We start from the raw sequence: 27,313 nt of genomic DNA, 5'->3' as shown, positions 1-27,313 counted from the left end.
AACCTTTTAGCATTTAAACCAACCCAAAAATTCTACCCACTTTATATTCCATCTAGCCAGACCTGGTCTCTCACACCTGTTCTACAATGTCATTCTTAAACTAGGCAATCACATCACCAAAATCTCAAAGCTTCATGATAATACCTGATTAATTCAAAACAATGTGAATACCGTAAATCCTCGAGTATAGTCCACCCTTGAGTATAATACGCAGGGGTTTTTTAGGGGGCTGTACCTCTGAAAAACTTAAACCTCTTGTATAATACGCACCCCTCTTCTAACTTGAGTCAAGGAGGTCTATGTAACATCCTTGGTTTGTAAAACTATATGGTAACGTCCTTTATTATTATTGTATGTATAACATAATGCAAACGTGTAGCTTTTTTGTGCATTTTGTTTGCAGAAAATAAAGAAATAACAGTATTAATGTTTAGTAAATGTTGCTTATAGCAAGTTATGGATGATTCTTTTATGACTTCATTGCTTTCAGGCTTAGCTTAAGGTATTTTTGCACCCGACATCACAAAATGTGTCTGAATAAACATTGCCGGACAGCAAAGAGAGACTCAGACATTGCTTAGAAAATATTTTTAATTTTTAACCTCGTATATAGTATGCACTAGGGATTTTGACCTTTAAATTTTGGGAGGAAAATGCGGATTATACTCAAGGATTTATGGTAGATAAGAATAATCTGAAGCTAAAGGATTACAATATTCAGTGATGCACATATATATATATATTAGGAATTAACCTAAGATTATTGTGACAATTTAAAATGTAATTACTCATGCCACGTAAAAAGCAGTGGTGTTGGTGCCTCATAAGAAGCACCCAATACACTCTGCAAAGTGGTTGTCATTAGGAAGGGCATCAAACTGTAGAAACCAAGCCAAAAATAGATCTTGGAACTTGGTGTGGCCCCTATCCAACCCATGCCAGTCTGAAGATCTGATGTTAAACGATGATGATTGAATATGATGTTCACCCTGTTTCAATTCTCAGTTTCCTCTGGTTCTGTTTCAGCAATGTGCCTTCTGTGTAAAAGGCATCCAGTTAGAGGATGTTCACACTGGTTCCAAAGAGTTGATGTTTCAATGGAAGAAACTCAAGGATTACATCCGCATTGAGTTGGTATCAGGGCCTCCTTCTCAGCTTATTATTCCAGGATGGGACTTGGATGAGGTAAGCCTTTTCTTTCTTTTGCAACAGATTTTTCTCTTTTTATAAATACAAAGAAACTGGTGATGTGGAAGTACACTCTATTTAGATCCATAAATATCTTAAGTAAACTCTAACTCTGCATTTGCCAACCATTAGCTACGTATACTTTATACTCTTTATAATTCAGATCTTTATTATTATCGTCTTTTCTTTTGATTCTTTGTTGTTTTCTTCATTTGGGTTTCAAACAGATTTTTTTTTCTTGTTAGTGTTGGTTTTATTATTTTGATTTTGATCTCTATTGTTCCTTTCTTCCAAGACTTTTGGTATGTTCTACAGGGTGTCCACAAAGTCTGGGTACATGGGTATTAACACATACTTTTAAAACAAAACAATTTTATTTAATTATAATGTTAATAAACAATATTTTCAACATGATTCCCATCATTTTCGATGCATGACTTGATGCGCCTTGCAAAATTCAGGTGAACTCAATTAAATAAGTCTACATTTTAGTAAAATTGATATTTTCATCCAATTCATCTGAAAACCATTCGCACATCTACATTCGTCTATCAGGGTCGTCTTCATTTAAGTGATGCAATATCTGTAGCTTGTATGGATGAAACTTTTCCTCAACCAGCGTTTAGAAAAGTAAAGTATTTTTTTATTTAATTTAAACAAAAGTAAAAAAGGAAAATTATTATTTCTTATATTTAATTGTTTATGCTATCATTTTATTTACTCCATGTACCCAGATTTTATAACCTATTTGCTAAATGGGAAGACATCTTAAAGGTTTTATCTGCCCTTGATACCCCCACCCCCCAAAAAAGAGAAACCATTATGAAATAGGAGTGGCAACAGTTATTCTTGGTGCCATTCTAGCTCTGTCTCCAAATGTCACTTAGCTGCTACTTTCAGCAAACCTTTCCCAGCTCAGTACATATAGAGCTTTTTGTTCTCTGCCAAATTCTGCCCGTTTCTTATGACTTATTTCCCCTTTGCTATTCCATAATCTTGCATTAGAATCCCTGTCTTCTCCCTCGTTCTGATAATTTTTAAGACATTCAGTAATAAACACTTCTCAATTTTTCATTTATTTACACAATAAATGTTTCTTTAGATGTTTCGAAAAGTGTTTTTGTTTGCTTGAAAATTGCTCGTAAAATGGAATGCAGATAATCAAAGACTGAAATAATGCCAAAAATTAGCTTTGTGAAATATTGGGTCATCCCATAAATAATGCAGTTTTTTGTTTTTTCATGCCAGCGTCGCCTCGACTGGCTTCTGTGCCGGTGGCACGTAAAAAGTACCATCCGAATCGTGGCCGATGCCAGTGCCGCCTCGACTAGCTTCCGTGCCGGTGGCACGTAAAATGCACCAATCCGATCGTGGCCATTGCCAGCCTCGTCTGGCACCTGTGCGGGTGGCACGTATAAAGCACTCACTACACTCACGGAGTGGTTGGTGTTAGGAAGGGCATCCAGCTGTAGAAACACTGCCAGATCAGACTGGAGCCTGGTGCAGCCTTCTGGCTTCCCAGATCCCCGGTCGAACCGTCCAACCCGTGCTAGCATGGAGAACGGACGTTAAACGATGATGATGTCTTTTATTTTTCAAAATTAAGATAAACAGAGTTGATGCAGGTAGTTTATCCCGTCCCCTCTTTGACTTTGATGCATGCAATTAAAAAAAATGCATTATTGATAGGATGACCCAATATAATGTATACAAGAAAGAGTAAAATAAATTAAAAAAACTTAATAGCAATAAAAGAAATTATTTGCCATAAAATATCTAGAATGGTTGAAAACAAACCAATAAAATGAAATTTTTGTCAGGAAGAGCAGAGTCACAAAATCTCTCTGGATTGGCTGTTGGTAAGGATTTCTCTTGTACATGTTATCATGTTGGTAGAGTGACATTTTAGTTGTTATGTTTTGTGGGAAGGGTTTTAAGATTCAGCACAAATACTGAGCCATGCTACAGCAAACCAAACCTCTTTATATGTTGTTTTTTCTTTTCTTCAGCCTATTGTGGTGTATGATGGTGGAAAAATTAATCAACATTTAGTTGTATCGCTGTGTGATGACAGGGGCAACCAATGTAAAGAGAAAGATGTAAAAATCCTTTTGAATAAAGATCAAAAAATTAAGGTATTTTTTTATCAGCAAATTATTACATTATAATGAATTGCATTTCTTTAAAAATAATACAAATTGTATAATTTATAAAAGTTTTTCCATATAACATAAGTTCAGCATATAATGTAAAGCATACTAAAATTTAATGCCAATAAATTTATTATGGTCTCTTCAAAATTTCTATTAGTCATTAAGTGAAACAACTTTTGAGTATTATATACATGTTATAGTAAACAGGAGAGATTGGTATTTAAAAAATGCTGATCTTTTCAAGATTTCAGTTCTATATTTAAGAGATGAGGAATTATTTACATTGTTTACATTTGACGTATATTTGTTCACACCTTGTTTGTTGTTAACACGTTTCGGCTGATATACCCTCCAGCCTTCATCAGGTGTCTTGGGGAAATTTTGAACCTGGGTTCTCATTCCTTAGGTATTTTTCGATGTAATTATTATTATAATTATTCAGGTCACTGCCTGGAATGCCCACAGGCATATGGCATAGTGGTTAAAAGCACGGGCTATTTACCCCAAGATTCCGAGTTCAATTCCAAGCAATGACCTGAATAATAATAATATCGAAAAATACCTTAGGAGTGAGAACCCAGGTTTGAAATTTCCCCACGACACCTGATGAAGGCTGGAGGTTATATCAGCTGAAATGTTGTGTTAACAACAAACAAGATGAGGACAAATATCCGTCTAATGTAATTAATCTTCTCACCTCTAGTGGATTAATAAAACCTTCATCTGGTTTTGCAATCATTTAAAACTATTGTTTTGCTTCTGGAATATTGATATTAGGGAAAAAATGACATGCTAAATTGATTTACAATTTCAGATTGTGCCTTCTGCTACTACATTGAAAACCGATAATGAAGGACAAGTAGACTTTGGAGCCTTCTCTGTCAATGGGCCAAGGTAAGACCAAATTGTGGTTCTTTTTTCTTCTCTTTTTCCTTCTTCTTGGGATTCTATTTACAATTAATTCTGCTGAATTCAAAAACTTCTTCATGCCTTTTTAAAATTGATTATGAAAGAGAACTGTTTCGTTTTACAGGGGTGTCTATGAATTGTCAGTGAAAGCTCTGCTTGGAGGGAGTAGAACCATCACAGGGCCAAGAATTAAGATCAGCATTCGACCAGATCCAACCAAACCTCTTAGTCTTGAGGTTGATTGTAAAAGTAATATAGCAGTAGAAGCTGGCTCAAAGTTGCCTGGTAAGTCTTTTGCATGATGCAGACACAGAAATTTTTAAAATAGCAGGAATGGAAACTTAATACAAAGAGACGAGAGATGTTGAAAATATTTCATACACAGCTTAGGAATTCCTTAGGGATTAAAATTATTCTATGACAATTCTTATTGTAAAAAATTCATGTCATTGGAAAACTTTAAAAAATGACATATTAATTAGAATCGTTTTAAATGAATACGTTTACAGTTAATTACAAGGGTATTAAATTAATTCATATAACTTAAATCAATCTTTAAAAAATATTATAATATTTTGCCCAAATAAGATCTTTGTAATTTCAAACAGAAGAAATACATTTGCACAAGTTGAAGTTCTTTCAGGCTCCTAGCTGGCATTAAACATACAAAAGTAGGAATTCACACGCTTAATAACCAAATAATAAATATAAAAATATAGAATAATATAGAATAGGCGCAGGAGTGGCTGTGTGGTAAGTAGCTTGCTAACCAACCACATGGTGCCGGGTTCAGTCCCACTGCGTGGCACCTTGGGCAAGTGTCTTCTGCTATAGCCCCGGGCCGACCAATGCCTTGTGAGTGGATTTAGTAGACGGAAACTGAAAGAAGCCTGTCGTATATATGTATATTTATATATATGTGTGTGTCTGTGTTTGTCTCCCTAGCATTGCTTGACAACCGATGCTGGTGTGTGTTTACGTCCCCGTCACTTAGCGGTTCGGCAAAAGAGACCGATAGAATAAGTACTAGGCTTACAAAGAATAAGTCCCGGGGTCGATTTGCTCGACTAAAGGCGGTGCTCCAGCATGGCCGCAGTCAAATGACTGAAACAAGTAAAAGAGTAAAGAGTAAAGACTAATATATATTTCTGATCTTATAGATGCAACCAACTTAGTTATAAAAAGTATGATAAAATAGGCTTTGAGACTTCTTTATCAAATCCGTTTCACACACACACACACACACACACCTTTCACTTAGCAATTTTTTATATGAAATAAACTGTAATATTTATTTTCCTAATCTCTTTAAAGTATACACAGTGAAAGTATTGGCTGAAGATGGTAATCCATTAACTTTGGCAAAGCATTCACATCTGTCAATGAAACAATGGCCTTCAGATTCTAGTCACCAGTCAATACCACCTCCCAAAGTAAGTAGTTTCTTTATGTATTTTACAGTCCCCTGCCCCCCCCCCCCCACCTCAGTTGAATTTTGCTGGCTTGAATTGAACAATTCTTATTAAACCCTTGATATTTTCTCTCTGGGAATTGTAAGCACTTCATTGAAACTGCCTTCAGCAGATTTGTAAAACATTTGGGGGACATAAATAGACAGCCACTTTTTGGGTTTTCAGCATCATCATCATCATTTTTTAACGTCTGTCTTCCATACTGGCATGGGTTGGATGGTTTGACAGGAGCTCACCAGCCAGAGGTCTGCACTAAGTTCCACTGTCTGTTTTGGCATGGTTTTACAGTTGGATGCCCTTCCTAATGCCAACCACTTTACAAGGTGGACTGGGTGCTTGTTACATGAAACTAGCAAGGTCTATAAAATCTTCAGCAACTGGTAAATAACATAGAAATGGTCTTCAAAATATTTAACTTTTACATATAATTACAGAATGTAGGGTGCAAGAAATGTGTATATATATGTATAAATGTGTGTGTTGGGGTAGAAGTTTAGATGTTATGTTCAATAAGCATGGGTTAAGAACTTATTTCTAAAAGGAATCCTCACAGTATAGTTTTTCTTTTTCAAATAACTTCTTACCTTTGTTAATACAGATGTTAATGGGATGTGCATTGTCAGTGTGGACATACGACTGAGTGTGAGGAGTGCTTTGAGAGAGAAAAATGGATATAAGAGGCATCGGATGTAGTGTGCAAGAAAGAAGCTTGAGAGGTGGTTGGATGGAACTTATACTCACCTCCTTATGAGAGCTCAAAATCTTTCGTGGCAGCGTCATCCAACCAAAGTACAAATATATGGGAAACTACCACCTGTATCATCTCTTGTGAAAGGTAGAAGAGTCCAGTTTGCTGGACGTTGTTGTAGAGCTGAAAACGAGGTAATTTCTACTCTTCTCCTCTGGAAGCCATCTGCTCATGATATCAGAGGGCGCACACTCTCCTACCCTGATGTAATCTCCAGGGATACAGACATTCAGCAACAGGACCTCCGTAATGCCATGATGGACCGTGAGGTCTGGCGTAACATAGTAAATTCCTTTGTCTCGACCACGGTCGAACAATGATGATGATGATGATGTAGTGTGCAAGAGAGAAGACTGCACTGGTGTGGCCATGTGATGTATATGGACGAGAACAGCTGCATAAAAAAGTACCGATCTCTGTGGAGAGAATTTGTGGAAGAGGTAGACCCAGGTAGACATAGGATGAGTTGCTGAAGCATAGTCTTTGAATGTGGAGGAGATGGCAAGTGACCAAGACTGTTGGTGATTTGCTGTGTTTGGGAAGAGACATGTCAAGCTTAGTGGAATCGTAGTCATGGCCAGTGCTGGTGACACATAAAAGGCACCCAGTACACTCTGTGGTGTAGTTGGCATTAGGAAGGGCATCCAGTCATAGAAACTAAACCAAAATAGACTGGAGCCTGATACAGTTCTCTGGCCTACCAGTTCCAGTCAAACCATTTAACCCATACCCACATGGAAAACGGAAGCTAAATGACGGTGATGATAATGAAGAAAAAAAGGAAGACATTTGATAGAGATGAATGTAACCAGCCATTTGCAGATTGAATGTTAAATTCATTTATATGATTTCCTATTCGATATGTTATCACACTAAATTTATTTCAGGCAATTTCATATGCACCTGACAACGTGAACAATGAGAAAGGAATCTTTACTTTCAGGTATGACGATATTTTAGTTTTCTTGTTGTTCCATTGATCCCATAATAATTTCTTATTTGTTTCTTATTTCATAAATCTCACTTCTCCTTTGATCTTTTCTATAAAATTCGCATTTTTTTATTTTCTATTTTTCCTATATTTTACAGCAACAAACGCTGTCCAGAGTTGGCTGGCAAGTTCAGTATTATGTTTGTATATTATGATGGGAAATATAATGTAGATAGTGAAGTGGTGAGTTTCTCTTTTTGTTTATTTATTTAGAATAAAATCTACTAGTCTTTGGTGGTTGTAGCCAATTTAACCCTTTCGTTACCAACCTGTATGAAAAAGTTTTTGGCTTAGATGACCAACCTGGCCGAAGATAGCCAAACAAACCCATTGATATTTTAATGGGAATTTCAGCACAAATCTCATTTGTGAAAACACGTGATTTCACTTTGTAAATAGTCGAGTTACTTTCTGACATTGTTTGACATGATATCTGAGCTCTGCAAATTTTGGGAGATTTTTTCTCTTTGGTGAATTTTTTCAACTTTGAAAATGGATAACAGTTTCATGCTATCAAGCAGTGATACTGAATTTGAGGGCTTTTCAATGGAAGATATGAAGAAATCAAGCAAATGTAAGCTTGTTTGAAGCGATCAATACAGAAACAAACTTGGTCACTTTGAGTCAAAAGTCGTGCAGTAGAATTAAGAATTAAGAACCTTTTCTTCAATTGTGTTCCAAGAATTACATAAATGTCGATAAATAAAAAAGTTACAGTTGTTTAATGAAACCAGTCTAAATTCGTGATTATTTTAGAATTTAATTGAAAGTTATAAGAAGTGTGTATTACTTAGAAATATGGTAACGAAGGGGTTAAAATTGTGTGTGGATTTAGCAACTGATTGCTGTTTCTCGTTAAGTAAACTTGTTCAAACCACACCATTTATACATTTATTTTGTCTGCTCAAATTAAATGTGATACACAAATATGCATGCGTATTTAGGGAGTGTTATTTTAATATTTCTTTGTTATTTTAGTATTTCTTTGCACACTGGGCGAAATACTCAGCAGTATTTTGTCCATCTTTACTTTCTGAGTTCAAACTCCAGCAAGGTTGACTTTGCTTTCATCCTATTGAGGTGGATAAAATAAGTACCAATTGAGTACTGAGGGGTCGATGTAATCAACTTACCCCCTCCCCCACAATTGCTGGCCTTGTGCCAAAATTTGAAATTCAATATTTTTTGGTATTTATGCCATGTCTCAACTTCCAAATATTTGATTAACATAGTTTCATCATCATCGTTTAACGGCCGCAACAGGCTCCAATCTTGATCTGGCAGAGTTTCTACAGTTGGATGCCTTTCCTAACGCCAACCACTCCGAGAGTGTAGTGAGTGATTTTTACATGCCACTGGCACGGGGTCAGTCAGGTGGTACTGGCAATGACCTCGCTCGAATCTTTCTACACATGCCACCGGCACAGGTGCCAGTAAGGTGATGTTGGTAATGATCACGCTTGAATGATGCCCTTTTACGTGCCACCAGCTTGGATCCAGTTGGCTTCTCTGGCAACGATCACGCTCGGATGGTGCTCTTAATACCCTACTAGCACGGGCACAAGTGCCAGTAAGGCGACGCTGGTAACAATTATTGTCAGTAATTTGTTTCTAAATAAGTGAAAGATGGTTTGTTTTATTTGTGAGGTTTTTTAGTTTGATTTTTTTCTTGTTTTGTTTTTTTTTTTGTTTTTTAGAAAAAAAAAGACATTCCGACAGATTTTATCTTTCTGTAAAGTATGGATGCATGGAATGACCATTGTATGTAATGGTTGTGTTGTGTCTCCATATGAAGAACTTAATAATATCATTGTAACCATTTCTCTCCTCCTAGATCTCACTTACTGTGCTCCCCAGTGTGCCAACCAAGTTAGTGCCATTAGAGACACTAGGGACCCCCACAGTGAGCAATTCCAAGAATAATACCAGTCGTTGCCTAATTGAATCTCTTCTTCTTGAGCTCAGGGTAAGGAAATTCTTTTTGTCTTCAAAGTTTGTTTAATTTTCTTAATTGATATCACAAGTTATTTATTGATATTATTTTGATATCTTTTTAGGACCAGTTTGATAATCCAGTAGAGCCAAAATTTGATGGGTCGGTCAAAGTAGTTGTTAAAGCCCAAGATGAGGTGGATGAAATACCTGCTTTTGTAGGGCCTTCAAAACAGCTTTTGGTTCCATTACTCAAAGGGCGAGCCCTTCTACAGGTACAGTCTTCACTCAGAAATGTTTTTCAAAATCTAATTCAGCTTGCTAATATAATAATGTTTGCGATAAGATCTTTCTTCACATCCTGTAAACACGCAGAAGACAAACCAGGAGAACTTCTAAGACTTTGTTTTATCTGCTCAGTACAATAAATTATAATCTTTAAAATGAGGACCCGTTTTGATTCTAAATTTCAGAATGACATTCATCATCATCCTTTGATGTCTGTTTTCCATGCTGGCATGGGTTGGATGGTTTGACTGAAAACTGGTAAGCTGCATCAGGTTCCAATCTGATTTGGCATGGTTTCTATTTCTTGACGCCCTTCCTAACGCCAACCACTTTCTGAGAAAGCAGGATCTTTATTAATACTTTGTTTCTTTATAAACAATATTAAGCTCTTAGGCAGGGCATCCAGGTGTAGAAACATTGTCAGATCAGATTGGAGCTTGGTGCAGCTTCCTGACTTACCAATCCTCCTTCAAACCGTCCAACCCATGCCAGCATGGAAAGCGAACATTAAACAATGATGATGAAATAAACACGTCGTTTGAAATCTCAAAGCTCCAAGGTAAAGCATGACGAGTTCAAATCGATATGAATAAACAAACCTTACATTTGACAGAGAAATCTGAATGCTAACGAGTTAACTTTCTCTCTTGTCATAACGAATACTCGTGATTTTAGTCTTGGTTATTGGATATCTTTTTCATTTAGGAAATTATATTTGACTTATTTCTCTTATGTCGTCTCTCTTGTCCTGAACTTTTGGTACTAAATGGAATCATTTAATTTTCTAGAAAGTTACCTTACAAGAAAACACACCAGGAAAAGATGGTTTTGAGTATGTCTTATCCTGCACAGTCTCTGCACAGAACCTTAAAGAAAAGATCGAACCATTGGAGATTCCTTTCTTGTTCTATAATGGTAAGTCAATAAAGATTATTATATTATATATATTTGTATGTGGAGGCGCAATGGCCCAGTGGTTAGGGCAGCGGACTCGCAGTCGTAGGACGCGGTTTCGATTCACAGACCGGGCGTTGTGAGTGTTTATTGAGCGAAAACACCTAAAAGCCCCACGAGGCTCCGGCAGGGGGTGGTGATCCCTGCTGTACTCTTTCACCACTCTTTCTTCTGTTGGCCTGCTCGCTTAGCCAGCGGGGTGGCGTCATTCGATGGCTAAAACAATGCGAACGCATTGTGACCAGCGATGTGTAACAACATCTGATGGTCTGGTCGGTCACGTGATCACGTGATATATATGTATATATAAAGATTATATATATTATGATATATATTGTGTTTGCTGTACAGAAGGAGTTGGTGCACTCTATAAGAAACCTTTTTGGTATTCTACAAAATGTATAGTATTTGGGAATATTCTTTATGGTGGAAATCTGTTCACTATAAGTCTTAGCCATTTCAAAATCCATCTCTGCAATCTCTGACATTGCTTTTCATTTATTTCTGGTCAACAAGTTCCTGACATATCCTTAGTATCAATCATATATAGTCATCTTGTTCAATCCTGGGACCTTAATACCAATGTAACGAATCAAAATTGTGATTATCTTTAATTATCAACAGGTTTCTTACTCGTTATAACCTGTGTGAGTTTCAATAAATTGAATTTGGTCGAGGGAACGATTTTGTTGAAACAAATTAAATTAAAAGAAAAGAAAAAAAGAGAAGCATTTATTTTGTTGCTAAATTTTGTGTCTTTAGAATTTAATTAAAATAGAATAAAGCCTCAGCTGACTTCTGTCTTAAGTTTAGTTTCCATTCTTCGTGTTTCCATCTTCAGGACAAAATCATCATCAGCAGACTTTCGGTGCATTTACAGGCCTTATATTGGCATTTTGATCTGGTCATTACTGCAACTTTCCTGTGTTAAAACACACAAAAACAACATTGATAAACTTGTGGTGTGTGAATCAGTTGATATCGTTTTGTTGTGCTTTATATGGATTGTTCAGTTTTACACATGTCTTTTTTTTGAAGCATGTCATCAAATAATAATAATAATAATAATGTACCAATTATTGTTGGGTCCTTGGGAACAGTATCAAAAGCAGGTACATGCCATCAGTAATTACTCAGGGTAGGCAGTTGGTAACCTTTATGTAGTAAAACACACAAAAAATAAGTAAAACACGGGTGTGCAACTGAGTTGTAGGTAGATTTACATCTGCCTTTATAGCACATAAAGAAAATGTTCTATGAATGTATGCAGCATGTGTACTATAGCAGTATTATGCATAGCTTAGATATTGAGATTGAAAAGCAGGGACGAATTATGCTTACCTAATCTACAAAATATTATATTTTTTGTATAGTAATCAGAGTAACCTACATAATTTTATTGAATTAAGTACATATTTTGCCATAAAAGGAAAATGATGTTGCTATCAATCTATTTTATGAAGGTAGGTACTGTCTACCTAGGCAGCACATCCCTGATTAGAGGGCATCAAGAGGAATATAAAGGAAATGGGAATAGAATGCCCAGTAGAACTGTTGCAAAAGGTTTGCCACCTTGAAATGGCCAAAATCATCAGGAAAGTCTTAGGTAATGGAAAAGAACAGACAGCGTGGTGCCATATCCTGCAGGCAGCAAGCCTGCTACAAATGCAAGACTCCAAGAGTTCCATCAAAACCTGATCTGAAAGAAATAATATAGTATTATCTGCTCCAAGCCATAAGCATATGATTGTATTTGAAAACTTTTCTGATGATTTTTCAATAAAATCTTTGGCATTGAATGGGGTTATATGTTTGAGGAAGAGAAGTATGCATTTTAATTAATGTGCAGTATGAATGGTGATTCTTGAGAAGAAATTACTCATAACAATGAGCCAAAATTTCAAATCACTTTGTCCCATTCTAAGAACTGCAGGACACATCAGTGCATGGTGCACTCTTGATGCAATGTCTGAAAAAGCTGGTCACAGAACGTTATTTTTTTTTTTTAATCATGGATCTGTACAATTAAGGCTGGCCTGCAGTTAATTAACAATCAGAGATATTCACTTAAATATATGCAAGAGATTTCTAGTCTAGACCAACAGTCGATCGTATCTTAAAAGTACAATGATCATCATCATCATCACATGTCTGGCTTCCATTATATTTTGATAATTAAACATTCTTAGGAATTGTAGAAATAAGTGTTACAATATTTTGTGTATTGTCGAAGTGTAACTAATTCATTGCAGATAAATTTTAACAAGATCTTATATGGATCCCCAAAGATCATATGGGCCCCTGTTGAGAACCCCAGCACTAAATCATTATGTACCTGACTATTTTAGCCCAATTTAAGTAATAAAGAACATCACAAAGGCCACACCCTGCATTAATCTAAAATGTATTGTATTTTTTGAAAAAGTGTTCAGACCTCAACTCATAGAAAATATTCACTGACAGAAAACCTTTGAAAGTATGAAGGAAAGCATTCTCCAACCCTTAATTAGCAAACTTTTATTCTTTCCTAAGTTTCTACTTTTTCATGTTTTAAATCTTTGATTAAGGCAATTGCCACAACTTATCACTGATACAGTCTCTAATTTATAACATTCTTGCATTAATATTGCTGTGAATAGTGGAACTATATGAACAGGCAAGCACAAGTGTAGATGCCTTCCAGTAAAAATATTGATATTATTTTGTGAGTGTGGGGGATAAGTCATTGTCTGTGAGTGGTAATTGATGCTATTAGTGCACCATTGAAAGTGTTGTGGCTCAACATTTGCAGGAAAGACAAGATTTCAGAAGGTTGATGTTACGAGAAGAAAGGACTAGAAATAATGGTTAGGACCAAGTGGAATGAATACAGCAAGAGTGGCAAGAGGTTAGGGGTGGCTGGGTGGCAAGGATAGGAGACAAGCCAGCTCTGAAGAAGAGAGGCATTAGAGTGACATTAGAAAAGACAAAGAGAGGAGGAAGCACGCATGTGGGCCAGAAGGTGGAGTATGTCTGTAAATAATTGAATAACAATTAAGTGGGTAGCTCTTCTCTGAATGCAATCCAGGATATCTGTGTGTGTGTAGATACGGGAATGTTACTCCACTGTAGCCATCAGTTGAGTCTCTAATAAGACAGAGGTTCTCAATGTGAGCAGTATTGCCCCCAAGAAGGCACTAGGCTTTAGTGGGCAGTGAGGTAACATAATTGTACATAACTTACCTAAAGTAAATAATTATATTATACCTGATAAAACTGGTAATGGTTATTAACACAAAAATGAGATCTCATCTGGCACAGAGCAGTGATTAATTTGTTAGGTATAAAGTAAACTTTCAACTTTTGTCTGTATCATTTTTTTATCATTTCACTGTTAAAAGCTTATACAATCCATTTTTAGAGTAAAACTAGCAGTATTGCTCAGGCTTGTTTTCTTTCCAACCCTTTAGAATTGGAATTATTGAAAAGTAAAACTTTTGCATTATGTAGCTTGTTATTCTCTTTAAGTGAACATTTTTCTGGTTGAAATACTCCGAAAAATGGCGACACAGCAGTCAAAAAATCATTAAAAAAAAATAAGGATTTTCATAGAAAAAAAAGCAGCTTTTTGATGCAAATAATTTTTGGTGTTAACAAGGTCCGATTTGAATTTTTTCTTCTACGGAAGGAAGAGCAAGCCTTCTTCTATCATACTCTCAATTTTGGTCAACTTGCGCCGCAGGGTCTCGGAGGAGATAGTGTTAGTTGAAGGTTATCAAACCTGCCATACACAGACAACTTCAGCTTTATATACAGAGAGAGATTTATAAATTATCATCCATGTGAAGTTAGTTTAGTCATGATACCTCACTCACCACTTAGTGGGGGGTGCTACACAAAAAAGGTTAAGGCCCACTGGTCTACTTCTTCACTAAATCCATACATCAGATAATATCCAGAATCCTTTTAATCTCATATGAATACTTTTTTTTGTCTGTCATAACCTTCTTAAATCTACATCTTAAAAAAATAATCTGTCCTACATTTAGCAATAATTTCAGATCATCTTCAGGTTAAGGCTTGACTTGCTTCAAAAAAAAAAAGAAAAAACTCTTCCAGACATGTGCTTTGTTAGAAAAAAATTAAATGACACTGAAACATTTATATGTTTATGCCTAGTTGAACATGTGTAAGCTTGCTCTCTTAAGCTGGATTTCAACTAATATTTGTTCAGAATTAGTTGCAGAGCTGCTCACAATGTTAATCAATAAATTTTCCCCATATAGCTTCGTTACAGTGCACCAGTTATAACGATGAAAACTTAAAGAAAGAAAGGAAATGTAACAATTCCCAGTTACTGATTTGGTTTCCAATGTCAGCTTAGTGTTGTTAGTGGAGTACAATTACAAAGCAAGTGTTGTGAGTTGGGGACTTAACACCTCTCGGCTTTGTTAGAACATTAAAACAGAAGTGCTATGTAACTATGTAACCTGACGGATGCATTCAGAAGCAAGCACACATCACATCTAACAATAGAAGCTAATCACTGCAGTACTGTAAGTTTAGCAAAAGAAAATACCTTAACCCATTCATGCCGATTGTCAGTCCGTTACACACCCGACCGTGTCTGTTGCCAGCGCCGCCCCGACTGGCCTCCGTGCCGGTGGCACGTAAAAAGCACCATCCGTCCGTGGCCGTTTGCCAGCCTTGCCTGGCCCCCGTGCCGGTGGCATGTAAAAAGCACCATCCATCCATGGCCGTTTGCCAGCCCCGTCTGGCACCTGTGCGGGTGGCACGTAAAAAGCACCCACTACACTCACGGAGTGGTTGGCGTTAGGAAGGGCATCCAGCCATAGAAACACTGCCAGATCAGATTAGGCCTGGTGCAGCCTTCTGGCTTCCCAGACCCCAGTTGAACCGTCCAACCCATGCTAGCATGGAAAGCGGACGCTAAATGATGATGATGATGATAACAAATGCTTGACACAAATTGTGACTTGTGTGTGTAGTCTCTATCAAATGGATTTCAATGAAATTCTTGTTTTAGTTATTTAGGTCAAAATAATAGTATCTGAATTTTCAGGCAATTTCATTCACTAGAAAAATTTCAGTATAAATCATCATCATCGTTTAACGTCCGTTTTCCATGCTAGCATGGGTTGGACAGTTTGACCAGGGTCTGGGAAGCCAGATGGCTGCACCAGGCTCCAGTCTGATCTGGCAGTGTTTCTACAGCTGGATACCCTTCCTAACGCCAACCATTCCGTGAGTGTAGTGGGTGCTTTTTAGGTGCCACCGGCACAGGGGCCAGGGGAGGCTGGAAATGGCCACAATCGGTTAGTGTTTTTTACGTGCCACCGGCACAGAAGCCACTCAAGGTGGCGCTGGCATCAGCCATGTACATTGTTGTTGTGAGTTAGTATTAAATATTTTAACTCAAGTAAGCCTCTAGATGGGAATTACCAACTGATTGAATGTCCCTGTCTTTTCAGTCTGTCATTTCCTCTTTATTATTGGGTATTTTATCCTAAAATTTAGGATTTAAATGAATGCTTCTCAATATAAATTGAGAGTAAGGCAACGAGCTGGCAGAATCGTTAGCACACCCGGCAAAATGCTTAGTGGCATTTCATTTGCCTTTATGTTCTGAGTTCAAATTCAACCAAAGTTGGCTTTGCCTTTTATCCTTTTGGGGTCAATAAAATAAGTACCAGTTGAGCACTGGGATCAATGTAATCAACTTACTCCTCCCCCTCCCCTGAACTTGCTGGCCTTGTGCCAAAATTTGAAACCAACATAGAGAGTTTGTTAGAGGAAATTCATACCACTCTGTTGAGTACGTTGAAGACTAATATAAGATATTTTGAATTGTGAGGTGGGGATGGTTTAAATGTCTGTAAATTGTTTTTTTTTATTTATGACAAATAATGAAATGTTCACTCACCCTGCTAAGTGGTAGGTTTGTAAGGTTATGTATCCATTTTCCAGAGTATAATTTCTAAAGAAAGGAGTACAGGTGTTGTCGTTCTTTGCCGTCAGCACGTGTAAACAGCCACTGACTTCGTTGTCTTCCAGTGTCGGTGGTGCTGGCAGGTTGATGGTTATAGGAATGGTAAATGGAACGTCAGTGTTGGGCGTTAGCATCACAATAACACTTACGGAAAGTATGTTGTTCAGGAGAGGGTCTTGGATTTGAGCCGACAGAATGGCGTCTTCACTGATACTAATTACCTGCATTAATCACCAACAAAAAAAAATAAAAGGCAAGACATGCATGTAATCAGTTTATCAGCTGCTCAAATATTAATAGCAAATGTAATATAAGGTACTTTCAGGAAGCTATACTCTATCATTCTAAGGACCACAATTGAGATATTTGCTTGTGAAAACTTTTACTTTTATCGTCTCAAATGCTAGCTAAAGCATAAAAACTTTCACTCACAAAAACTTATTCACACCACCGCAAAGCATTTCATCTCAATCCTGTCTTCTTTCTGCCGCCTAAAACCTCATCTCCCAATTCTCTCTCTCGCTATGTGGTGTCGGTTCTCCCTCTGTTTTCACTGTCTCTCTCTCACTCCCTCTCTCTCTCTCTCTCTCTCTCTCTCTCTCTCTCTCTCTGTATATATCTCACCTTCACTCGCTTCCACAGGCTTAGCAAAATACCGCAGGATGAAAAAACATCAGCTAAGTTCCCGACCTGTTTCCTCTTTTCATTGTTTTTGCAAGCCTTATTATTATTGTATCCCCATCTAATAGCGTTATCGTTGTCTTTCGTCTCAAATGCTAGCTGAAGCATAAAAACTTTCACTCACAAAAACTTATTCACACCACCGCAAAGCATTTCATCTCAATCCTGTCTTCTTTCTGCCGCCTAAAACCTCATCTCCCAATGCGCGGTGCGACCGCCCTCCCACCCCCCACCACCAATACCGGATATCTCTATATTTTGCTCCATCTATACCGGATGTCGCTTGTCCCACCACCATTATAGGTGTCTACTCTTCGAACCCCCCTCTTCAATACGCTATTTCACCATGCATTACCCCTCTGTCGATATCCTACGTTCTACTTGCCTAGAACCTGTCATCATTTCTCTGAACCACCCCTCCCCACTGGTGCTCCCCTATATTTCTGCACCCCCCCCCCACATAAAAAGCACCATCCGAACGTGGCCGATGCCAGACCCCTCTGGCACCTGTGCAGGTGGCACGTAAAAAGCACCCACTACACTCGCGGAGTGGTTGGCGTTAGGAAGGCATCCAGCTGTAGAACACTGCCAGACTAGACTGGAGCCTGGGGCAGTCCCGAGCTCCCCAGACCCCGGTCGAAATCGTCCAAACCGTGCTAGCGCGGAAAACGGACGTTAAACGATGATGATGATGATGATGATGATGATTATATATATATATATATATATATATAACCGTGCCGGTGGCACATAAAAAGCACCATCCATCCGTGGCCGTTTGCCAGCCCCATCTGGCACCTGTGCGGGTGGCACGTAAAAAGCACCCACTACACTCACGGAGTGGTTGGCGTTAGGAAGGGCATCCAGCTGTAGAAACACTGCCAGATCAGACTGGGCCTGATGCAGCCTTCTGGCTTCCCAGACCCCAGTTGAACCATCCAATCCATGCTAGCATGGAAAGCGGACGCTAAATGATGATGATGATGATGATGATATATATATATATATATATGTATATATATATATATATAATTATTGCTTCAGTTAGATTTCTGTTTATATACTGGGGGTTTTTTTCCTTAAATATTTTAAATTCAAATTTCTGATGAAACATTGTCTTGGAATCTCTTCTGGCAGTCTACCCTTTTGAGAAGAAAATCTTTAAACTGAATTAAGTTCTAAAATCTAAATATATCATCATTTATTATTGTTTAAATACTCTGGATTGCCAATTCAGTCTTCATCTTATTCTAAGGAACTGAACATTACAACTGGGGTATTCTGGATTCTTGTTGGAGAGGTTCTTGTTTATAAACCAACTCACATTTGGCAATACCTGTACTGTAGCTGACTTGACCCATCAACAATGTGGTTGTGTGCTTGAAGGATTAGTTTGTGAATCATTTAATTTACTGTAAATGTGGTGAAACAACTGCTGAGTAAGACACCATATCTAGCATTTTTTTTTAATTTGGAGAAGGCTTTTGATAGGATGCCATGCTCAGTAATCTGGTGGTCATTAAAGAAACTAGGTGTAGACGAATGGCTTGCTAGGGTTGTACAATTTATGTATGTGTGTGCAGTTAGTAAAATGAGTCTGCAATACGTTGAGCAATTAATTTGGCATGAAGACAGGAACACATTTAGGTTCAATCCTCATTCATAGTCTTACAGGCCATCAGAGAGGAGTTCAAGACCTACTATCAATGGGAACTCCTATATGCTGATGATTTGGTTCCTGTAGAAGAATTAGAGATGAAATTCCTGGGTTGGAAACAAAACCTCGAACTTGAGTGGCTTCCCTTTTTTTTTTTTTTCAATGATCCCCAGATGTTGCATTTGTCTTTCCATCATATTGTGAATGAAATTTTAAAAAAAAAAAAAAGAGTGGGGCAAATTTATCTTTTGCTTGTTTCAGTCATTAGACTGCAGCCATGCTAGGGCACCACCCTGAAGAATTTTGAACAAATCACCCCAGTACATTTTTTTTTTCAGCCTGGTACTTATTCTATCAGGGTCACTTTTGCCAAACTGCTAAGTTGAGTGATAACGATGTACTTGTCTGACATTGGAAACATTTGCAAGATTTTCTTGTTGTATGTAACCTAATCTGAAACCCTTGAGGTTCTCTTCTAATTCTAAAAGAAAATAGCAACATCTTTGCACAAATTGGATTTTAGATGCATTTTTACACACTACAGAGTGCAGTACATGCTTGTATTGCACACGTTATCGGCTGGCTCTATCCATGATCTGAAAGAATTTATAGGCTCAACAGGCAAATAATTTCATCTTTAGGTCCAGGTTGAACCACCATTATTATTTTGTGAATAAATTTGGTAGATGCAAGTTGTGTGGGTTTCTTTACATCCTTAGAACTTTATTATCATCATCATTTAACATCCGCTTTCCATGCTAGCATGGGTTGGACGATTTGACTGAGGACTGGCGAACCAGATTCCAATCTGATCTGGCAGAGTTTCTACAGCTGGATGCCCTTCCTAATGCCAACCACTCTGAGAGTGTAGTGGGTGCTATTAGGTGCCACCGGCATGAGGGCCACTTTGGTGGTACTGGCAACAGCCACACTCAAATGGTGCTTTTTATGTGCCACCTGCACAAGAGCCAGTCCAGCGGCACTGGCAATGACCTCGCTCGAATAGCAAAAACAGAAACTAATAGAACAAGTACCAATCTTAAATAATCTCTGGGAACAATTTGATTGACTAAAGAATAAAGTTTTGAAAGTGGTGCTATAGCATGGCCATAGTCTAGCAATCTAACTAATCATTCCCTGTTGTGTAAGTTGTTTGAGAATTATCTGAGTACAAAGAAGACAACTGAGGAATGAAATTTTCCTCAAGTGCATCCATGTAGAAATGTCCAGTTAATGGATTATATGGCATCTATTTTAAACAGTCACAAAATTTCATGTATTCTAAAATTGAAGATTTTGAATGGAATTTCATAATCTATAAAAATGTTTCCACTCACCTGCATGATAACCTGTAGGTGTTGTTCCACATTATTGTCACTTGGTATATTTAAAGAGATGTTAGAGTTGTCTGAGGAGACAAACTCTCCTCCGGCCTCTGTTATGCTGAATATCTCTTTAAATACCTTCACCAGACCATGTGCTCTTGGATTGGCCACTGTTGCATTAGAATCACTACAGCCACATGAAATAGTTTCATCAAAGCTGAACTGGACTGTCGGCCTGCAATGGAATTTATGTTTCAGGTTTTGCTTTTAACCCATTTAAAAGAGTTTGGTTAAAGAGTTATTTTCTTATGTCTCTCAGTTTCTCACTTCTAATATAGATGAAGGCGCATGGCTTAGTGGTCAGGGCAGTGTTTCTATACCATATCTTTCTTGTATTTTTTTCATTGTAGTTCAAGTGGTAAATATCATATATATATATATTATGGTTGTTATATTTTTCGATAACGTAATAGGTTAGATAGGATGATGTCTATATTACAATAACCAATAATATGTTGTGCATGTATAGTAAGTAATATTAAGATCATGAAATTAGCATTAGCCTATCTCACTCTTTCTTGCGGAACCCTAGTGTCCCTGAGGAACTCCAGTTGAGAAATGCTGGGTTAGGGTATTTGGCTCACGATTGTAAGATCAAGAGTTCAATCCCCAGCAGTATGTTGTGTCCCTGAGCAGGTCACTTTATTTCCCATTGCTCCTGTCCACTCAGCTGGAAGAAAGGATTTGTATTTCAAATGACCGGCCCCTTCGCATTCTGTGTCACGCTGAATCTCCTTGAGAACTGCATCAAGGGTACACATGTCCATGGAATGCCCAGCCACTTGCCTGTTAATTATTTGACAAGCAGGCTGTTCTGTTGATACAGGAACACTTGTCATCGTAATTAATAGAGTATCAGTTTGTTTGTTTTTTTTCCTCTCCTTCCACTAAGCCTCTCTACTCCAAGATTTCTAATTTAAATGAAACATACTTTATCCTATTGTTCTCAAATAAGATTTCAGTGGAAATCTTTATCTTTTACTTGCTCCAGTCAGACTGCACCCATGCTGGGTCACCGCCTTGAAAAAATTTTTTGTACAACATATCAACATTAGTACTTTTTTTTTTTAAGCTTGGTAGTTATTCCATCAGTGTGTAAGTTACAAGGGTGTAAACAAACCAACACTGATTACCAAGCAGTTGTGGGGGACAAACACAGACACAAAGGCAATCATACCTATCATCATCACCATCATCATTTAACATCTGTTGTCCATGCTGGCATGGTTTTCTACAGCTGGATACCCTTCCTAACACCAACCACTCCAAGAGTGTAATGTGTGGTTTTATGTGCCATTTGCTTGACACTGGGGTGCTTTTATGTGCCACTAGCATGGGTGCCAATTTGCATAACACCGGTATCTGCCACAACTGGGATTTTGCTTGGCTTGGCTTGATGGGTCTTCTTCTCAAGCATGACATAATGCCAAAGGTCTTGGTCATTGCTTCCGTGAGGCCCAATGGTTGAAAGGTGTTCTTTATATATACACACACAACAGGCTTCTTTCAGTTTCCATCTATTAAGTCCACTCACAAGGCTTTGGCCAACCCAAAACTAGTAGAAGATACTTGCTCAAGGTGCCACGCAGTGGGACTGAACCCAGAACCAGGTTGGGAAACAAGCTTCTTACTAAACACCTGCACCTACAATGCTTATATAATTATTTTTCTTTTCACCTTCAAGGTTATATTGTTTCTGAAACTAATCTAGAAATGTAATTATGTACTAATTATCAGAAAAATTCCTGTTTATAACATCTGTTGTACTTACCAGTTGGTATTCCTGTGTTCTGGTTCTGGTTCCAACCAGTCGTGAATGGTCATCATTGCTGGATCATTTGAAGAGACATCACTGGCAATACTGACCTCAATCTCATCAGCAAAACCACTCGTGCTGTCGCTTGTGTGAAGGTTTCGTTTGCTGTCCGTGCTTTTAGAGTAAGCATGGAGCCATTGGCTTCCTCCTCTATTTAAGATTTGCCTTTGATTGGATACATTTGATATGGAGTTGGCATCTGTGTTATTCCATGCCTGAGCCTTATATGATGGCATTGTGTAATGGGTTGTGTCGTATTCTAATAAAGCCGTGTTCTTCAACAATGTCCCCGTCTGGCATTGGAAGCGTTTGCACTGTTTTCTTTTTGTATATTGGTTATCCCCAGTAAAACTTTTCACTGAGGAATATTGCTTTGGAGGTTTCGCTTCGAGGCACTTCTTCTGAATTAAGTTGCTTTCGTGTTTTTTCATAAAGTGTTTCTTTGCTGTGATGAATTCGTTTCTCTGTGAGTTTGTCTCTTGTTCTCCGTTACAGTTTTCTGTATTGAAATATTCCAAACTTGTAATTTGAGGAATATATGGGGGTACGCTCGTTAACCTGTTGTTGCTAATATCCAGTGTGCGTAGGTGTTTTAGTCTTACTATTTCATAAGGTATGGACTTTATGTGATTGTCGTTAACAATCAGGTGTTCCAGTCGTTTCAGCTGATAGAAGCCGTGAGGTAATTGACTCAATCTGTTGTGACTGACGTTCAGTGATAACAAATTCTTCATTTTTCCTATTGTAAAATTATAGATTTGATTGTTAGAAAGATTCAGGTACATTAAACTCGTGAAGCCATTTGGTACATGCTTAATTTTATTTCCTTGAATGTGAAGTATTCTCAGGTATGGCAGCTGCTGTAGAGATGTTGGCACTTCCGTCAGTTGATTGTAACTCAGGTTCAGATACTTCATCTTCTTTAATTTGTTCATCGATAAACACACAGACATTAAGTTATTGTATGAGACGTTGAGTTCTTGCAAGTTCTTCAAATTATCCAAACAAGGTATTATATAAGTCAATAAGTTTCTACTAAAATTTAAGGATTTAGTGTTGCATAACGAGCATATAACTGGAGGAAGCTGCTCAAAAAGATTCTCTGATAAATCTAATTCTTGCAATTTTTTGAGACTTGCCATTGAATTTGGCAGATTCTGTAAATTGTTTTTATGAATGTCGAATTTGCACAATTTATCTAAATAACTAATTTGATATGGAATGTCTTTGATTTGGTTGTTTGCTATTTTGAGGATTTTGAGTTGTTTTAAGAAAATAATGGCTTGTGGAAAAGAGATGAAATTGTTACTAGTGAGATCCAAATACCGCAGTTGGCGGCAGTATGTTATTTCTCTGGGGATGGTCATTAGTCTGTTTTTCTGTAATTGCAAAACACTTAATGATGCTAACATGGCAATGTCACTTGGTAGATATTCCAGAAAGTTCTCTTGTAAAATTAATACTTTGATTGCTGGATACCTGAACACACTGGATGGTATTGCAACTAATCGATGCCTTCGTAAGTCAAGCTCCAAATTACCATTTAGATTATATCTCAGTTGATACCTGATAGAATCCATGTTAATATATAAAATATCAGCTTGTTATAACGTAATGGTACTTGATAAAAGAAGCATTTTCAAATGCCCTGAGGTGAAACAAAAAAATTGTTTGCTCTTCTCAAAATATAAACAAAATAGTGAAAACCAGTCCTACAAAGAAAACTGAAGGAAGCAAATGAGATCTTTTTGTGGGGAGACCCTCAAGAAACGAACTGTTACGTCAAGGGAAAAGCAAAGAAGTGACAAGAAGAATTTCTGTTATGGTGAACAGGATTGTATAAGTGTAAGACAAGATTACGACTGTACACTGTGACTTGTCTGTTTTATCATCTCTTGGTACTTGTGTTGTTGATTCCAAATCAGAATGAAATACTTTAGAATAATTTTTAAAGAATATGTTCCTCAATAACTTTGTTTGATTCACATAGCAATATAAAATGTGTTGTCTCTGGCTAACTTCAGAGTTAATTCCACATTTCTGACGAAAGGTTACAATTACAGTAAATCTTTTTATGCCTGTTCATCTCCTCATTTTTCATTCCAACTTAAACATGAACTTCCCTGTATTCCATAACTTACAATAGTATCCATTATTTCACTGGCAGGTATTATATTTTATTTGGGTCCATATCTAAATTACTAAAACATTATTCAGAAATTTTAATAGGTTTGTTTTAAATAGAGGCACTTACTAAAAAGAAAAATATTGTGAAAACCACAGAAAAACTGGTATTTTGACTACAAAGCATTCATGTCAATTGATTTTAAGATTTTAGAAACTGTTTGTTGTATTGTGTATTTTAGTACTTTGCATTTAGTAAATATTAAAAGAAATAGTCAAACTATTTGGAGACCATTTCTCTATTTTAGTATCATATTGTCAGTTGTAAAGTTTTGCTTGAAAGCTTCATCTTCATTATAATTCCTTGATAAAATTTTTTTTTTAGAATTCTGAAATTGGTTATTGAGATTCTTAAATTTTCATCATTGGTATTAATATTGTTGTATATTTAATAAATTATTATAATTCAGTGTTTCAGGTCACGTATTAGAGACATTCTTACAAAAAAAATTTTAAATAAAACATAATTTTTTCTCTTCATTTCAACTGAATAAAGTAAAACCGATTATTACAGCACAAACTCATCTTTGACATTTGATATTTATCTTCCGTGGACTTGTTGTGGATAATCTATTGTTTCTTTAACATTTGAAAATATGAAATCAACAATGTGTGTGTGTGTGTTGGATGTGTGTGTGCAAAAACCATACGTTCTTACCTCATTCAACTGGTTATTTACTACTCTCAGCATCTGAAAGCCTCCGTCTCTGACAACATTTTTAACTTTAATTCATATCTTGCATTTTGTTTTCTCTTGTACTTTTTAAATTCCTATTTCAACTACATTTCGACTCTCCGTTTATCTGTGTTCCAACTGTTTGCAGTCTCCATGACAATGTCAGCTGAACAATTTGCCAACCAACTTTCCCAGCTTGTTCTGTTTATTTAATCTCACCAGCAAAATAGAAAAAACAAAGCCTCAAATAGGATTACTTGTAATGATCTCCTTACAAAAATGACTCTTATTTACTGGTTCCAGGCTTGTTTGTTTTGACTCACCAAGTGAGAATGGATTTTTTACTACCTCCACACTATTATATTTAACGGATGTAATTTTATTATTGACTTAGGAGAGTTAATAATATCTTTATTGCCCCTTTTTACTGATTTGCCCTTGTAATATTGGTTTCCCTTCGACCCTATCTGACTTCAAAAAAAAAAAAAAAACCAAGGCGGCGAGCTGGCAGAAACGTTAGCACGCTGGGCGAAATGCGTAGCCGTATTTCGTCTGGTGTTACATTCTGAGTTCAAATTCCACCGAGGTCGACTTTGCCTTTCATCCTTTCGGGGTCGATAAATTAAGTACCAGTTACACACTGGAGTCGATGTAATCAACTTAATACTTTTGTCTGTCCTTGTTTGTCCCCTCTGTGTTTAGCCTCTTTGTGGGCAATAAAGAAACAAATATTGGTTTTACATCAAATTTAGCCCCTTAAAAACAATAAACATACTTGTTTCAAATGCTTGACAAAATCTTTTTTTTATTATTTTAGATTCAGATTAATTTATAAAATTATTTCTTCACACGAAATTTTAATTTTTTTTATCTTCTAGATTGCAAGAAGCAATCTCGTATGGCCAGTCTCTCTAAAGAAAGAGATACCATTCAAATTGCTATCAGAGCCTACAAATCAATGTTTGAAACCACAGAACAGCTTATAAATGAATTAAAAAGTAAGTATGCCTTTGTATATAACTGCTAATAACAACTTTCATTTTATTAAATCTCAGAGGAATGTGTCATTCTTTGGGAGGTGGAGTAACATCTTAGATTTCCATTTTTTATGTTATTTCAAGTTCATCATTTATTAATGAATTTCTTGTGATTTAATTTACTCTCAATTAAAGAAGTGAATGTCTTAATGGCATTTGATTGTAGAGATTTTGAATCAAAGGTTTGGATCTGGCATTGTGTTCATTTTCCAACCACTTCGTTCTGGACCTGATATCAAAGTGTACCATTAGAAATGTTGTGAAGGCGGCAAGCTGGCAGAAGCGTTAGCATGCCAGGTGAAATACTTAGTGGTATTTCGTCTGCTGTTATGTTCTGAGTTTAAATTTCACCGAGGTCGACTTTGCTTTTCATCCTTTCAGGGTCGATAAATTAAGTACCAGTTACACACTGGGGTCGATGTAATCGACTTAGTCCCATTGTCTGTCCTTGTTTGTCCCCTCTGTGTTTAGCCCCTTGTGGGTAATAAAGAAATAAGAAATGTTGTGAACCACTGATGGATTCACTGGGAACCTCTAACATTGCTTAGTATTCACAAATTGTGATACAAACGTGGTGTCCTGTGTAGCAGGAAGCATGTGTTGGAGTTTTCGAAGCATAGTTGAATAAGATATTTCCTATCCTGGATAGCAATGCTAGTCAGCTGCAAGCTTTTATCAAACTGCTACAACAAATCACAAAGAGTCAGCAATTATAGTCCATCTTGCTCCACAATTATCTACACAGATTTAGCTGTACCTCCATGTAACACTTATTAACAGCTAAATGCACTGGAAAGGGAAATTGTTCCAAATGTCATGGTCTCAAATAACAAAATTGGCACCCCGTTGGTTACAAAGGGTTCCAGTTGACTTAATCAGCAGAATAATAGCATGCTCCTAAAATTAACATTCAAGTGGCTGAGCCACATTCTATCAGCTAGAAAGACTAGAATAATATCCTTTGGTTTAAAAGAGTAAACCATAGAAATTACCAGGAATATTTCCAAGATTAGAAGCTTCCTCCTCAGAATGCTGAAAAGAGATCATCTTTAGTTATCAAATAAACTACCATATTCTGTTGTACACGGTCTTTTGTCTTCTACTTGTTTCAGTCATTTTGACAGTGGCCATGCTGGAGCACCGCCTTTAGTTGAGCAAATCGACCCCAGGACTTATTCTTTGTAAGCCTAGTACTTATTCTATTGGTGGTCTCTTTTGCTGAAACACACCAACATCGGTTGTCAGGCGATGTT

General features: G+C 37.1%; 2 protein-coding genes across 5 annotated transcripts in view; one reads left to right on the top strand and one right to left on the bottom strand.

Moving 5' to 3' along the window:
* The window catches only part of LOC115209208 (structural maintenance of chromosomes flexible hinge domain-containing protein 1), a 101,371-nt gene that overhangs the window by 60,529 nt on the left and 13,529 nt on the right, over positions 1–27,313 (top strand). For all 3 annotated transcript variants that reach the window (XM_029777461.2, XM_029777459.2, XM_036500832.1), the window contains 11 exons: positions 1,027–1,185; positions 3,198–3,323; positions 4,156–4,235; positions 4,375–4,535; positions 5,565–5,683; positions 7,358–7,413; positions 7,560–7,644; positions 9,296–9,427; positions 9,519–9,668; positions 10,470–10,596; positions 25,902–26,021. In XM_029777461.2, the coding sequence (XP_029633321.1) occupies positions 1,027–1,185; positions 3,198–3,323; positions 4,156–4,235; positions 4,375–4,535; positions 5,565–5,683; positions 7,358–7,413; positions 7,560–7,644; positions 9,296–9,427; positions 9,519–9,668; positions 10,470–10,596; positions 25,902–26,021 (1,315 nt within the window). The remainder of the gene's footprint in view (positions 1–1,026; positions 1,186–3,197; positions 3,324–4,155; positions 4,236–4,374; positions 4,536–5,564; positions 5,684–7,357; positions 7,414–7,559; positions 7,645–9,295; positions 9,428–9,518; positions 9,669–10,469; positions 10,597–25,901; positions 26,022–27,313) is intronic.
* Positions 11,347–23,961, bottom strand: LOC118762390 (leucine-rich repeat protein SHOC-2-like). Of its 2 annotated transcripts, XM_036500833.1 has the most exons (4): positions 22,119–23,961; positions 20,300–20,522; positions 16,559–16,845; positions 11,347–11,557 (listed from the first exon to the last, which is right to left on the bottom strand). In XM_036500833.1, exons 1-4 carry the CDS (start codon positions 23,741–23,743, stop codon positions 11,473–11,475), a joined length of 2,220 nt encoding a protein of 739 aa, XP_036356726.1. In that variant the 5' UTR covers positions 23,744–23,961; the 3' UTR covers positions 11,347–11,472. The 2 variants fall into 2 exon arrangements, with proteins under 2 accessions (XP_036356726.1, XP_036356727.1); XM_036500834.1 differs by lacking the exon at positions 16,559–16,845.

This window comes from Octopus sinensis, linkage group LG3, assembly GCF_006345805.1.
Source record: "Octopus sinensis linkage group LG3, ASM634580v1, whole genome shotgun sequence".
NCBI lineage: Eukaryota > Metazoa > Mollusca > Cephalopoda > Octopoda > Octopodidae > Octopus > Octopus sinensis.
Note: the sequence above shows the minus strand (reverse complement) of the source record. Positions and strands in the feature narration are given on the sequence as shown.

Excerpts from the sequence above, each read along its gene's own strand:
- LOC118762390 (XM_036500833.1), bottom strand. The coding sequence starts at position 23,743 with ATGGATTCTATCAGGTATCAACTGAGATATAATCTAAATGGTAATTTG. Across the intron at positions 16,846-20,299 it reads ACCTACAGGTTATCATGCAG|GTAATTAGTATCAGTGAAGA; the intron begins GTGAGTGGAAAC and ends TGATTAATGCAG. Across the intron at positions 11,558-16,558 it reads CAAACCTACCACTTAGCAGG|GAAAGTTGCAGTAATGACCA; the intron begins GTGAGTGAACAT and ends GTTTTAACACAG.